The sequence below is a fragment of the Mytilus edulis genome, chromosome 5 (genome assembly GCF_963676685.1).
Source record: "Mytilus edulis chromosome 5, xbMytEdul2.2, whole genome shotgun sequence".
Taxonomy (NCBI): Eukaryota; Metazoa; Mollusca; class Bivalvia; order Mytilida; family Mytilidae; genus Mytilus; species Mytilus edulis.
This window is the reverse complement of record NC_092348.1, coordinates 38782278-38798200: the sequence shown is the minus strand read 5'-3', so window position 1 is coordinate 38798200 and position 15923 is coordinate 38782278. Positions and strand designations below refer to the sequence as shown.

The 15923-nt window shown below is 32.1% G+C and overlaps 1 protein-coding gene across 1 annotated transcript in view; it reads left to right on the top strand.

The window, feature by feature from the left end:
• The first annotated feature begins 12672 nt into the window (after positions 1-12672).
• LOC139523633 (protein turtle homolog B-like) overlaps positions 12673-15923 on the top strand; it is a 70023-nt gene continuing 66772 nt past the window's right edge. The window contains exons 1-2 of the mRNA XM_071317797.1: positions 12673-12809; positions 13758-14048. Of these exons, the coding sequence (XP_071173898.1) occupies positions 12746-12809; positions 13758-14048 (355 nt within the window). The 5' untranslated portion in view covers positions 12673-12745. The remainder of the gene's footprint in view (positions 12810-13757; positions 14049-15923) is intronic.

Here is a 15923-nt window from a genome sequence, read left to right as displayed (position 1 = left end):
AAAACAGATGTTTTTATCCTCATCGTTTTCAACACTTTAAATAACCAAGTTTTTAAAGTTATATGATTGACACCTTGTAATGAGTCCTTGACAACTTTTAACTGCAGCAAGATGGCAGATTATCAGCATGAGAGAATCAGGGATGTCGCAGTAACAACTGCACGTATTGTTGGTCATCACCATTCCACTATATGTCTTTTTGAGAATAAAAATCAGGCAATAAACGATGTTAAAGACCTTCCGAGATAATGAAGACCCCCTATACCATTTGCTAGGGAAAATCAAGCATAATGAAGGTTGGTCAGAAGAAAACCCATTGCATACAAGACAATCCTAAAAAAAAGAGTGGTGGGCCTACAAGAGCCTTTTAACAAGAACTGTTCGATATCGACTCATCGCTACTGGTTATCGTGCGATAAGACCATTTCGGAGACCTTTGCTTACGAACAGACACACAGTTTTCCGTATCGAATGTAGTGCAGAACTCGCCAAAGTTGGAAATTAGCATCGTGGCGGAAGATCCATTGTTCCAATGGAATTCGTTTCATCTTCCTTGGCCCGATCGTAGCCCGGATTTGAACCATATCGAGCATATATGGGACACTATTGGGCGGAAAGTGCGCGAAAGAACATCCCAGTTCAAACACATCATGAAATAAACAATGCCCTTCATCAGAAATGGTTGCTGCTACCTTAGCAACAAATTAGTCAGAATGTGTCCAAAGTACACGGATGCCCCACTCCCACTATCATTTTCCATGTTCAATGGTACGTGAAATTGGATAAAAAAATATAATTAGGCATTAAAATTAGAAAGATAATATGATAGGGAACATGTGTACTAAGTTTCAAGTTGATTGGACTTCAACTTCATCAAAAACTACCTTGACCAAAAACTTTAACCTGAAACATGCACTTTCATTTTCTATGTTCAGTGGACCCTGAAGTTGGGGTCAAAAGTTTAATTTGGCTTTAAAATTAGAAAGATCATATCATAAGGAACATGTGTACTAAGTTTCAAGTTGATTGGACTTCAACTTCATCAAAAACTACCTTGACCAAAAACTTTAACCTGAAGCGGGACAGACGGACGAACGAACGAACGGACGAACGAACGAACGGACGGACAGACGGACGGACAGACGAACGGACGCACAGACCAGAAAACATAATGCCCCTCTACTATCGTAGGTGGGGCATAAAAATGAAAGAAAAACAAATAATTTATGTGACACATCAACAAAAGAAAATCACTGAATTACATGCTCCTGACTTGGAACAGGCACATACATGCAGAATATGGCGTGGTTAACAGGTTAAACATGTTCTCTTGCCCATTATAAATCTGAAATAAAACCGGCAAAATAGCAAAACTCTATGTAATTTAAATCACTTTTTTACCCAAGCCTTTATATTAAGGCAAAGAGTTCTTAAAACTTATAAATCAACTCTAGCCGTAGAATTTATAAATCAATTTTAGCTGTAGAATTTATAAATCAATTTTAGCCGTAGAACTTATAAATCAATTCTGGCCGTAGAATTTATAAAAATCAATTCTAGCCGTAGAATTAGAAATCAATTCTAACCGTAGAACTGTTCTAGAAGTAGAACTGACCAAATATTTGGTCAGTTCTAGCTAGAACTGTCTAAAACTGTTCTAGGGTAGAACTGTCAGGATCAGTTCTAGGTAGAACTGTCCAAATCAGTTCTAGGTATAACTGACCAAATCAGTTCTAGCTAGAACAGTTCTAACCTAGAACTGACTAAAAGGTGTCAGGCTGACAGCTAGTTCTGCGTACTGTTCTAGAACAGTTCTCCTTACAGATTTAAGGAGAGGTTAGAAGTGATCTCCACTGTATATGGTGTTATTTTCTTTCAGAACGACAGGTCATTCTTTTTCAGAATCAACCCGGACGATACCATGTTTCAATGATATATGCTCCAAGACATAAAATAATGACCTGTGTGAGGTCATTATTTTCCTTGATAAACATGCAATCTATGATTTACTTCAAAACTTTATTAGTCTAATAATTTTTTGTTGCCGATTGGAAATTTATTTTTTAAAGTTCAATCGATGATAGATGTAAAAGAAACCGTCATTGTAGTCCCGCATTTGAATTTTAGAAACAAATAACGTGAAGTACGTGAAATTTTGTTAATTTATCGCTACAATAAAGAAACATTATCATATATGTCAGATGAATTTTAATGTAGACTTTCATAAAATAAATCCAGATTTAACATATTCGTGTGTAAGATTTTAAAAACCTTATTGAGTCAAACTGAATAGGTTGATTGATTTTGGTTGCTTGCTTAACGTCCAGTGGCAAATATTTCATGCATGTTCAAAACGATCCACACTGAATAGGAAATCATACTGTGACCTACAAGTATTTATATTCGTCTTCGTGTCAGTTCTTAACTTTTTTAAAATTTATGTATACCTTTTACTCTATTAAATGATCAACTAATAAGATAATCTTATATTCTATTGAATAACATTAACGTAACTCACGAAAGGCTCGGGTGCAGAGGGTATATACATGATATAATTATATCCTGATTATCTTTTGATAAAATGTATTGCTATTCAAAAGACAATATTTCTGAATTTTTCATTCGATTCAAGTAAAATGGTAAAAAAAAAAATAACCATTTTTCCACGATAGAAATAACATAACAAATAGAAAACAACACATACCCATCCCCCTTTTTCATAAGCTAAGTGGTACAATAAATTACTTAGTACAATGTGTCTTGTATTTGTCATACACCGTTATCGGATGGTAACAATACATTTGTGTCTTACTTCATGCAGTTACAGTAATATTTCTATTGTGTATGGATAATAATTTTTAAAGGTTTATATCTAAATTATTTAGTGAGTTTTTTTTCACATTCTAAATGAGCCGCAGGGCGTATTAAAACCTGAACGCATTAAAAAGGAATATCCCACTTAAGTGTTGTCGGTAACATAGGATACTAAATTTTACAAATCTTTATAAAATAATATTTTTTTGACGGTATATAAGTCAGATAATGCATATTTTAAGGTTTTTCTTGTCGTAGAACACGCCTCGAGGTGTCAGGATTGTTCAAAGAAAGACCTCCCTCCGGTCGGTCTTTCATTTGATCAATCCTGACACCCTTCGGTGTGTTCTACGACAAGAAAAACCTTAAAATATACATTATCTATAACTTCAACAACGAGCAAAACCCCCACCGCATTTTTAAATTATTTTTTTTTCTTCAAATTTTAAGAAGTTCAAAATGATTTTCAAGGTGAACTTTTTAGATAAATTGTATTTGACAGAACAGAAAAACATTGGGAAATGTAGTCGTTACATGCCATGCCATGCAATACACAGCTACAGAAAGGTCGGCAAATGATGAAAACATAAAAGGCGCTTACAATTTCTTTTTTTTTAACATGCTAGAACCCTGTTCCTTTGGACAAAATCGGTGTAGGAAATCCTTTAATACTACAATTTACATTTAATTTATATTTTATATAATTGTCGTAGATTATTAGTTAAAAGGTTTCTGATCAATTAATAATTGCGCATAGTAGTATTGTAGATCATTTGATTTGAACAATACATTATCTAATACATTATGTAAATGTTATAATATTTTCTGATATTCTAATTTTTTTTCAAAATATACGAAGTATGAACTGTTGTTTTATCAACGCTCAGTTAAAAATATTTCATGCATGCTCAGGACGAGAGAAAATTAACATAACATATATATAATATGCAAAAGGTAAGTCGTACAATGTGTGTCTTCCGGAATGTAGGGTGGGACATTTGGAATGTTACTAGAGTGTTAATTGGACAGAGATTTTACTTTTCAACATTCAATTTGACCTAGTAACGTGGCTGTGTACTTATACATCCCAAAAAGCCATACCCACTTTGGCAAGGTTATAACGCCGGTTAGAAGACAATATATTTATTCTCCACTCAATCTTTTAATTCATAAACATGGTATAATTCATTATTTAAATTACATGAACAATTAGGTAATATGTTTGTTGGTAGAAAGGGGTGAGGTATTTTTCTCTTACTCTATGTAGCTCCAAGCCACCAGGAAAGTGTTGTATTACATTCACAATAACGATACACTAAATGCTTCTATGCCATTCTGTATGCCACATGTATAATACCCCTACCTACCGATAAACAATTTTTTTTTAACCCATAATCGTTAATGGTCTCATTTTAACCATAGTAATTCTAATGGAGGCGATTATACCATTAAGAAATCCCAACCTCGATTTGTCTTAAGAAAAAAAATTATAACTTCCTATACGGCAGATAGTGGGTGCTTTATCAAAAGCATTTGGCTAATTATTTAGTACACTTTGAGTGTAATTGCCATGAGCCACAATTTGCTAAAATGTATTTATTTAGACTGTAGAACTATATTGTTAAGAGTAGTTAATTATATTTGCATATAAGAAGACAAAAAAAGGGGAGATAAGTCACACTTAGCTAGTATATATGCTGTACCCTTAGCTATTATATAAGTTGTATCTTTTTTTAAGTACGAAGTCTCAGCAGAACTAAATTGCTATCTAATGCTTAACAAGGATAAGCATGACCATTATAAATATGCTGTTTGATATCCATCGTATAACAACGTTTAATTTGTAACAGTGAAGTATCTTTATCATGTAAATCATTGTCAATACAAATAAATGTAAATTTGACCCCTTTAACATATCTATGTATTGTATATTACAAACAATATCAAAAATCTAGTTATGAAGTAATGAGATTTATGCCACCAGTATACCATAATATCTTTGTTGTTAGCTCACCCGGCCCAAAGGGCCAAGTGAGCTTTTCCCATCACTTTGCGTCCGTCGTCTGTCGTCCGTCGTCGTCCGTCGTCGTTAACTGTTACAAAAATCTTCTCCTCCGAAACTACTGGGCTAAATTAAACCAAACTTGGCCACAATCATCATTGGGGTATCTAGTTTAAAAGATGTGTCCGGTGACCCCGCCATCCAACCAAGATGGCCGCCATGGCTAAAAATAGAACATAGGGGTAAAATGCAGTTTTTTTGGCTTATAACTCAAAAACCAAAGAATTTAGAGCAAATCTGACAAGGGGTCAAATTGTTTTTATCAAGTCAAGATCTACAAAAAATGTATCTGCCCTGAAATTTTCAGATGAATCGGACAACCCGTTGTTGGGTTGCTGCCCCTAAATTGGTAATTTTAAGGAAATTTTACTGTTTTTGGTTATTATCTTCAATATTATTATAGATAGAGATAAACTGTAAACAGCAACAATGTTCAGCAAAGTAAGATTTACAAATAAGTTGATCCCTTTAGGAGTTATTGCCCTTTATAGTCAATTTTTAACCATTTTTCGTAAATCTTAGTAATCTTTTACAAAAATCTTCTCCTCTGAAACTAATGGGCCAAATTAAACCAAACTTGTCCACAACCATCTTTGGGGTATTTAGTTTAAAAATGTTTCCGGTGACCCGGCCATCAAACCAAGATGGTCGCCATGTCTAAAAATAGAACATAGGGGTAAAATACAGATTTTGGCTTATAACTCAAAAAACAAAGCATTTAGAGCAAATCTGACAAAGGGTGAAATTGTTTATCAGGTAAGATCTATCTGCCCTTAAATTTTCAGATGAATCAGACAACCCGTTGTTGGGTTGCTGCCCCTAAATTGGTAGTTTTAAGGAAATTTTACTGTTTTGGGTTATTATCTTGAATATTATAATAGATAGAGATAAAATAAAACTTCAAACAGCAATAATGTACAGCAACGTACGTAAGATTTACAAATAAGTCAACATGACTGAAATGGTCAATTGACCCCCTAAGGAGTTATTGTCCTTTATAGTCAATTTTTAACAATTTTCATAAAATTTGTAAATTTTACTAACATTTTCCATTGAAACTACTGGGCCAACTTCATTATAGATAGAGATAACTGTAAGCAGCAAGAATGTTCAGTAAAGTAAGACGTACAAACACATCACCATCACCAAAACACAATTTTGTCATGAATCCATCTGCTTCCTTTGTTTAATATTCACATAGACCAAGGTGAGCGACACAGGCTCTTTAGACCCTCTAGTTTTTGTTGTAGCCACTTCATGATTTCTGTCATGTTTATGTAGTAATTATTTTTATTATCCCTCTTTGTATATATACAATAGTTTATGCTTATTAGAGACATGATTTTTAAGCATAAGATCAATCGAATTAATCAGGACTCCTGCGAAGCTATAATTCATGTATGTTCCGGTCGACGGTTTGATAAATAATTTAAAGATACATAAATGAGGTCCATTTCCCGTTATATTTATCGGTGATCTAAATTTAAAAGGTCATCGTCCCAGAGAAGATTTAAGGGAAGATGAAAAAATACTAGTATGTTTTTAAAAAAACTTTTGAAAAGTTGTGTGGAATAACTGTATACCTATAATGGGACGGACGGACAAGGGTAAAACAAAAAGCCCCCAGTTTTCAGTTGCGGGTGCAGAAAAACAATTTTCATATCTTTGGTTTGAACCTACTGGTATCAAATCTTCGACGATCCGCACTTGACACTCAAATCGAGTACTCTTCCTTCGGACGATTGAGTCTAGTGCATAAATACTTGTGCATAAATAAGATAAATTGTGATTCTCATTAAAAAAAACTTCTTGTCCTTCGTCCTAGCTAACCCGTTTTGCAGAACTTTTCTGTTGGATTTATTTATAACTTGTTCCCGCTCGAATGTGCATGAAATATGTGTCAACGAACAACAATGAACTAAAAAAAGTCACGATTTATGACATACAAAGAAATATTGATAGTCGTGCGGTTTATTTACATAATTTGTACATGCATAAACTAAAAAAAAAAGACAACAATAGTTATTTATCAAAGGTACCAGGATTATAATTTTATACGTCAGACGTGCGTTTCGTCTACATAAGACTCATCAGGGACGATCAGATCAAAATAGTTATAAAGGGAACCAAAACAAGTACAAAGTTGAAGAGCATAGAGGACCCAAAATTCAAAACAGTTGTGGAAAATACGACTCAGTAATTGCTTTTTAATATTATAGTGTTTTATGCTAAGATCATTATATTGATTTATGTTATGTAATAAAAATGTATTTCTAATGTGTGTTTTACAGTCTCTCATAGCTCTTTTAAGAGTGGGTCTTTTATTTATATTCAATTTTTATTTTATATCAAATGTTTTAAAGAGATAAGACTATAATAAAGTATTTGTTTGTTTGTTAATTCTTTAATATAAAATTTAAGCAATTTGGTTACACAAAAAGTTTTAGATACGTGTTACTAGAAGATATACAAATACAAAATAAAACCACACATACACACTTACACACACCAATGAATTAATCAAATGAAGAATTTTAATAACATATCTGATTTTAAGGTCAATGACAGGATGTGTGTACATTTGTGTACTTGTAAGATATACATACAGTGTGTTATTATAAAAGTCATTCAAGCAATTAATGAGAGTATCTTGTTTTAGACTGACTAGATTTTCTAAGTATTTTATATTTTTGCGAAAATGTCAAGGATTGGTATACTTTTTTGGGGATACTTTTATAAGGTCACTAACATGGTGAACAAAAAAGGAAACCCAAAAGAACTGAATAGGAACGTTACGACATCAAAAAGTCAATGAAGGATTAAAACAAAACTTAATTCAAATAGTTTGGTAGTGGGGGTCAAAATTGCTGTTAGTTTTGTTTAATTGACATCGATTTTATATATATCCTAATTGGTCAATCAATTTTTCCCCAAATTAAGTTAAGAGGGGGTTATGGGGTCAGTGAAAAAACTATATGAATTAAGTTTTTTTTTTTATCCTACATTGAACTTTTGATGTCGTCCCTTCGAATGTAAAAGTGTCATTGGTTGCATTTTTGGGGGGGGTTCATGCTAATGCAAATCTATTTTTCTGTTTAAAAGGAACGGGCCAATGATGGAAAAATCAGAAATATCCGGAAGCTTATACGGTGTTGTTAATATACAATAGACAAATATCAACGCAAATTGGCGAGATTTGAGTATTCTTGCAGATGAATCATTTATTTCTATACTATGTTCAGGGGCGGATTTAGGGGGCAGGGGGCCCGGTCCCCTTTTGTGGAAACATGTTGGTTGGTTATATAGAGAATCACTGAAGCGTGACGGGAGTGGGTCCCCTCTTAGGCAGCCAGTGGGTCCTCACTTATGAAAATGTATAGATCCGCAACTGCTTTGATCGAATAATCAATTTGCAATGAATGGGGGAGACTGTTGAATTATGCACACGAAGTTCTTTGATTCATAAAATTCGTCGTAGTCAGTTTCAATTGGGAGAGAAGACCTGGGTGGCCGGAGAGAACAATTGACCATCGGTATGAAAATATGGCATCCATAGTTAATAGAGATTGAAGTCGACTGCACCTGCCATGTGCCAGATTCGAACTGTTGCTGGTCGGGAAAAAATCTACTAGTAAGTATATAATTTTCCGTTTAAAAATGTGCAAATGATTTTTTTCGTGTTCCAGATTTAACATATGTATTTTCGGAGATAGTTTGTTAGCCTTTTTAGTTTCTGTACAATAAAATGAAATGAAAGTAATATAAATTACTTAAATAAACTATGCTGCGTCATAGTGAAAAGCACTCCTACTATATATAATGGTGCATATGAAATAAAGAAAAAGGAACCATTTGATATGCTTGCTAACATTAGAATGGTACTTGTAAATATAGTTAACTAATATGTAAATGGTATATAGTTACATTATTTTGAAGTGTGGCATGGTTTATATAACCCTTACATCGGGCTTCTTTCTTCTACTAGGGGCGATCTAAGCCGGATTACTCTATTTTGAGTTTTTCTGTTTTTATAAAAAAGAAGATGTGGTATGATTGCCAAAGAGACAAGTGTCCACAAGAGACCAAAATAACACAGACATTAACAACCATAGGCCACTGTACGACCTTCAACAATGAGCAGAGCCCATACCACATAATCAGCTATAAAAGGCCCCGATATGACAATGGAAAACAATTCAAACGAGAAAACTAACGGCCTTATTTATATATAAAAAAAAAAATGAACGAAAAACAAATACGTAACACATAAACAAACGACAACCACTGAATTACAGGCTCCTGACTTCGGACAGGCACATACATAAACAATGTGGCGGGGTTAAACATGTATGTGTGCTTTTCTTGTTTCTGTAACATTTTGGCGGATATGTCAAATCCGCATGCAATAAAACTTAGAAATATCTGTACGGAAAAGACTAAATAAACTAACAAAATGTATGTAGAAAAAAATCAAGTGTTTATGATGGGAATAGAACTCATTTTTGTTTAGCTTATGTACATTTTACCTACGATTCATACCAATACACCCGGACGGCTGGATTTCAACTCCATGTTAATTTAATATAACTTAACATTGTGTCCAGGGGTATACTATAACTATTATATATAAATATATAAAGTATATTATAATGATTGCGCGGCGTTTTGTAAACTGTTATGAAGCCTATACTAAATATTTGTAAATATTATCTAGAAAAGCTTGCATGTAAAATAGTTATTCCATTCGGACTTGGTGTGTCATTGTTTGATTGCTCTCCTGCCTCCGGTCATCGAGATGATCTTACACTGAAGCATTCCGTTTTCATGGGATAACTTAGTCTATTACTTCACCTTTGTTAAACTTTAACTATTCCACACACACCGTAGCTGTATTTAAACTTTTAATGTTTCAGAAAAAAAACCTCATACCACTCAATATGAAATATTCTCTCAACACTGCAAGCATCAGGCAATATGATAAAAATCACTGGCAAAGTACACTGATTTATTCAAAAAATATTTCACGCGTGAAATACTTTGTGATCCTTGGACATAACAATGTCAGTAGCTGCATGGAATAGAAATACACCCGTTGCGTCAGGTAAGCAGATAATTGTATGTATGGTGTGAGCATCGTGAATTACCAGCCACACTTACGTCTCATCCTGGTCGACATTGATAAGTTGCAAAGTAAAAGATAATGATGGAGATATTCTTAAAACATTATTTTTTAAAAAGCTGATGTAAAGGTTTTTCAAGACTTTTTGTTTTCAAAAGAGTATATTTTAAAAGATAACGAGGCAAATGGCAATGAGACAGCAACGAAACGACAAAAATAAACAAAAGAGAGAGAGAGAGAGAGTATTGAAATACTATGGAAAAATTTAAAAATGTCAAATCTAATAAAACTGACAAAATACCATGATTCATGTATACAATAAAAATGACAAAATAATCGAAATTGAGAAAATCTTTTAAAATTGAAGTTCTTAACAGACTTTTGATATTCTGTTTACTGTTCAGAATCTCATTTTTTATATGTTTCAAATTTGCGTTTTTAGATTGGACAGCTTAGACTAGAGAACAATCAATCAACATAACATGTAAACAAACAAACTGAAATTAATAAAAAAAAAAATTAAAAAAAATGACGGAGTATTGAGACACTTTTGGTTTGCTTAAAAGATTATCCGACCAAACAATATTTTGGATACATGTCGCGTACAAAGTAACCAAACGGTACGAATAACAAATTAATTGGCATATCAAAAGGTTATGCCTTTGTCTAAGGGGACATTTTTGTTTTTATAGAGAACACAATGATTCCATGGAACAATATTGACAAAAATGCCACAATAAAACTCAATAACCACTACAAAGTTTATATAGGTGGCCTTACACATGGATACATGTATAACAGGTGCACAGCTTGTAAATATATGTTGGTTTAATCATATACAACTATCAGTTGAAATTAAAACTCAGTTTTCACAGAGCTACATTATTTGCCACAATTATATTTTAATTTAAAATATACATTTTGTGAATATAAAAGAAAGAATAACCGCAATGATGACAAAAATAAAACATAACAATGGTTTAGTTAAGTAACTAATTCACATGCATGGAGTAAAAACCAAAATACTTTTTAATCTTAAATCTTAAATTTTGTATAAGTATACATTTCCTCAAAATAGCGACGAAAGTCTATGTATAACTAAACTTCCTGTTTAAAGTTAACTTTGATCCTTATTTTTATCCGAGTACTTCGGACTAGCTTATTTCACACGATACGTTTTAAAATAAATTATTTTTGTATTCTTGTTGTAACAATGCACTGTTTTGTGATTATGAAATCCAAGTTGTACAGATCAATTATCTCTTCTTCTTTTCTAAGATGATGGTTTTAAAACATTCTAATTAAAAAAATGTTGTGCATTTTGTTTCATTCAACGAACTTTTTTTTTAAGTCAAAATGATTTGTGTAGGATAATTTCTGTTCTTCACTTTTTAAGGAAATTCATTTTTACCTTTACAAATTACCATTTAAACATGAATACTTCGATTTTCAAACAGGTCAGCCTTCACTGAATTGCCAAGTGTTTTAATTTTATTGTTTTTATTCACAGAATGTCGAATCGTAAAATATAAAGCCTAAAATGAGCGTTTTTAAAAAGGATATAGGATATACATTTAACATGATGGTGTTTCCACACAGGTCCGGAATGGAGGTAGGGAGGGGGTTTGGGCTCGGTTTCTGAGTAATTCATCTTCTTTTTCACTTATATAGATAGACTGTCAACACTGAGGTTTTGAGTTGCAATCTCGCACGAGACAGATACGTTGCACTTCGATCTCCATTGACTAGTTTTGCCAGGTTTCTACCCTGAGGTCTCTTGACACTCCTAATTCCTTAACAAATAAACGATTTTTTTCACATTGCAGTCAATAGTGCTAAATCAATCAAATAATTAAAACATGTTTGTTTCGTTGGGTTTCTGTTTTGTATACATAATACCAACATATCCGTTCGGTAGTTTGTAATTGTGGATTTTGTTTTTAATAGAAGATGCCCGCGAAATCGCGTTACTATTGGTAACTGTTGAAACAAGCAGTGTGGACAGAGTAACACCATGAGCGGTATACATTTGTAAGTTGTAACCATAGTAACATGTTAATGTATTTTAGAAGCATCTTCACATTTTAATATTTTGAATTCAAACTCCAGGTCTGCAGTGTAATCTATTTTTTTTTGTTATTATTATTAAAGCAGCGGAATTTTTTAATGATGTTTGTGTCAGTCTACCACAGAAAAATTTTCAGAGAATTTATTTGCTTTTGAAATAAACTTTAAAACTCAAAGAAAATCTTGAACAATTTAAAATAATTATTAGTTTAAAATGATAATGGAGAGTTCGAGTGATAACTAATATTTTGTTTGTCGAATACGAATTAGATGTTTGCCAATAAAAAGATAAGGAGACGTGGTACGATTGCCAATGATACATGTATACACTATGTACGAATATGAATCAGAGTTCAAATAAAGTAGATGTTAGAAATCATATTAGGCAAGCGTACGACCTTCAACAATGAGAAAACCCCATACCTTATACGCAGCTATAAAAGGCCCTCACATGAAAAATGTGAAATATTTTATTTCAGAAAACTACTTTGAAACTTTTCACTACTTCCCAACGACTCCTCCTTAGACATAAAGTGATAAGGAAGTTGTCGGTATTTGTTATTTCATCGGGAAGAAGTAGAAATAATCCTCTTATTACTTTTCCTGTCGTCACAAGAGATGATTTCCGACTACATCACATGTCCATGTAGTCCGAGGACGAAAGTTAGTGTATATTAAACGTAATGGAGTTAATTTACATTTTATTATTTTTTAGCGTCGATTTTCCTACTGTGATGCTGGCTATTGGTAAGTAGTGTAAAAGTTAATTTTTCATTTATGACATCGTATAAGAAAAGGGATGACTATGTGTAAAACATACGGGAAATCTTCAAAGCAATACTTTGAAATTAGTTACTGTGGTTTTATAAGGACGATATAATATGTCAAATGTTTTATATCGTAATATACTTAGCAATCTGTTTGGTGAGAAAAAACATATAAATACAATTGGACCGTGCATTTATTAAGAACATCATGCAGGGATTAGGACAAAGAACGAAATTGTTAACAAACAAAAAAGGGATACTAAAAATGAGTCGTGCAAAAACATTAAAAAATTCAACAAAACTCTAATAAAAAATTAAGCCGTTTATTAGCTTTTACTGGGACTAAGTTGTGAACGAATTTGATAAAAAGCTAAAACTGTTTTTCCTTGTTGATATTGAAATTAATTTTAATTGACATGACAGATTCAGATTCAGATTCAATAGTTTATTAAAGTCTCACCACATACAACATGATTAAAACAAGATACAATTATAAAATTAATTATACATGTAGTAAACATAGTTAGAACAATTAAATACATGTATATGCCATTCTTAAAAGAATTATGAGAGACTATTAAAATACAAATAATACTTATTCATTTTATAAAATACTACAAATACAGTAGTTAATGATATAAAATACTGTTTCAAAACAAAAGAGACCACTTCATCAATTATGAAAAAAAGCTAATTGGTATACCTTAATAAAGGTTCAAACTGGCGCCAAGGCCCAGTTTGGGTATACTATGTTGTAACATGTCGACCAATCTACATCCGTTCATCATAAAAAGATGATGGAAGCTAAATATAATTTATTAGAATTTTTAGATTGCATATATTTTTTTAACAAAACAATTCGAATTTCTCATCTTCGCGTGAATGCCTGACTTTCCTGACTGTTTCAATATCTTTCATTAATTTGCAGGTAAACCAGATCCACCAAAAGATATCAGAATACATGTTAATGGAAGTAAAGCTGAAATCACATGGATTATTCCTACTAATCAAGGGGTAAAATGGTCTCGGGTTTATCTCATGGATTCAAAAGGAGGCGATATAGATTTAACCTCAGAAAGAAGATTTAAAGATGTCGATTATCCAACTTCTAGCTTTGAGATACCAAACCTTTCGATGTGTTCAGAATATACTGTCAAAATAAATTGTTTAACAGCATCACCTTATTCAGAATACACTACACAAAAGTTTTGGATGACAAGTAAGTTCTCTTTTCCTAAAAGTATAATAACATACTTATTGTCCATGTTCATCAAATAGATAGATATGCATTGTTTTTTTATGTATATAGTTATAGAGACTGTATTACTGTAGATAACACTTTTTAATTGCATTTAGCATGCATTTGTAATGATTGAAATATTATATTCTACAGTACTGTTGATTCATACTATGGATGTTTAGGACTAAATTATGAACTAGTTGTTATTCTCTTTATAGACAATATAGACAATACTTTATTATTAAACCTCAGACACATAGGTGTACAAGAGGACATCATATATACAAGTATACACATGTTTATACTCAATACATTCACACTAAACAAAATAATGCATGAATGCATGCATGCATGGTAACATATAGCAAAATGTCAATTTACAAATTACTATAACATTCAACTAAAAAAGACAAACATAAATCATAAGTATCGTGTAAGTATCTTTAAAAATATTGCAAAGTTTTTGTAAAGTTCTACATGACAGAATGTTAAAAGCTGTATTAAAGGGGCACTAGCTACGATATATATAAAAAAATAAAGTATGATTTTTTTTAGATCAATCATTAATCAAATTCGAATAATGAAATAATAATTTGCTTTTAGCAATCAATTTCCTTTAATTTTGTTGAAATAAGCGATTAAACATAATTTTTGACTGATTCACTTGCAAGTGAAAACGTCATCATCATTCTAACCGGTATTCATGTGAACTTCAAGTTAACCCCTAGCTGGAGATTGACAACGCATGCATTGTACGTGTACTGGTTATTTAAAGAAAAAGAATGTCAACAATGAAAGTGAAACTACGGTAAATCATTTGATTACTAATTCGATGCACATAAAATCATTCTAATATGGTTAAAAACAATGAGAAACATCTATTTTTAATCTATAAAATAAAATCAAACAGACCTATAAAAATGCAATTGCACGTGTTGGTTTAATCTATTCGTATCTTTATTTTTGTTTACATCGCTTATATGGTCATCTGAGGTCAAATCGATAGTTAATTAGATGGCGTCTGGACTAAAATACACACGAAACGAACCTATATATTATCTACCCCATGCTCTGTAAACTGTTTATTTTAGACTTTTGATAGTTTGGATAAATGTTTTACATTGTTATAAACCAAATATGAGAATTTGAGTCAAATCGGTTACAATGAATTTGACAGCTAGTGCCCCTTTAATTTGTATTCCGTTGGATTTGTAGTATAATATTGTGGTATATATTTATTTCTAAGCAGTTTTATTTCCTGTTTTTGACATTTGAAAAGATAATGAAATTCATCTCCACACCATTTCCACAGAGATGACAAATTCGCGCATTTTTTGGTATTCCAAACCATCTTTCAGTTTCTACAGGAAATTTTAAATTTGAACATCTGAATTTTGCTATATAAATCCTGTCACACAGCTTCAACTTTATTAAATAGGTTTCCAAACGAAATTCCTGTTTGTAATCTGAATAAGATGAACCTCTTGAAGAGTTATTCATTTGTGAAAACCAATGTTGGATAAATTTATCATTCAGTTTTTGTGTAATAATGTTCTTTAAACCCAGTTTATCCAATGGAAGTTGATCTTGCCAAATAAAAATAATTCCATTTTCGTCAAATATGAATTTAACGTACGTAATCCATTTAAATTTTGTTGGGGTATTGAACATGTAATTTGAGCATTAATTTATACATAATTGAAGATAACTTGTTATTCCATATTGATAAAACTTTAATAGGTTTCTCTATATGAATGGAATTTTGAATAAATAAGCATATTCACCGCGCATAACGTCGCGTGCTTTTACCTGCACTATTTTGGTAAAAAAACGATTGATGTACAATTGGTTTTG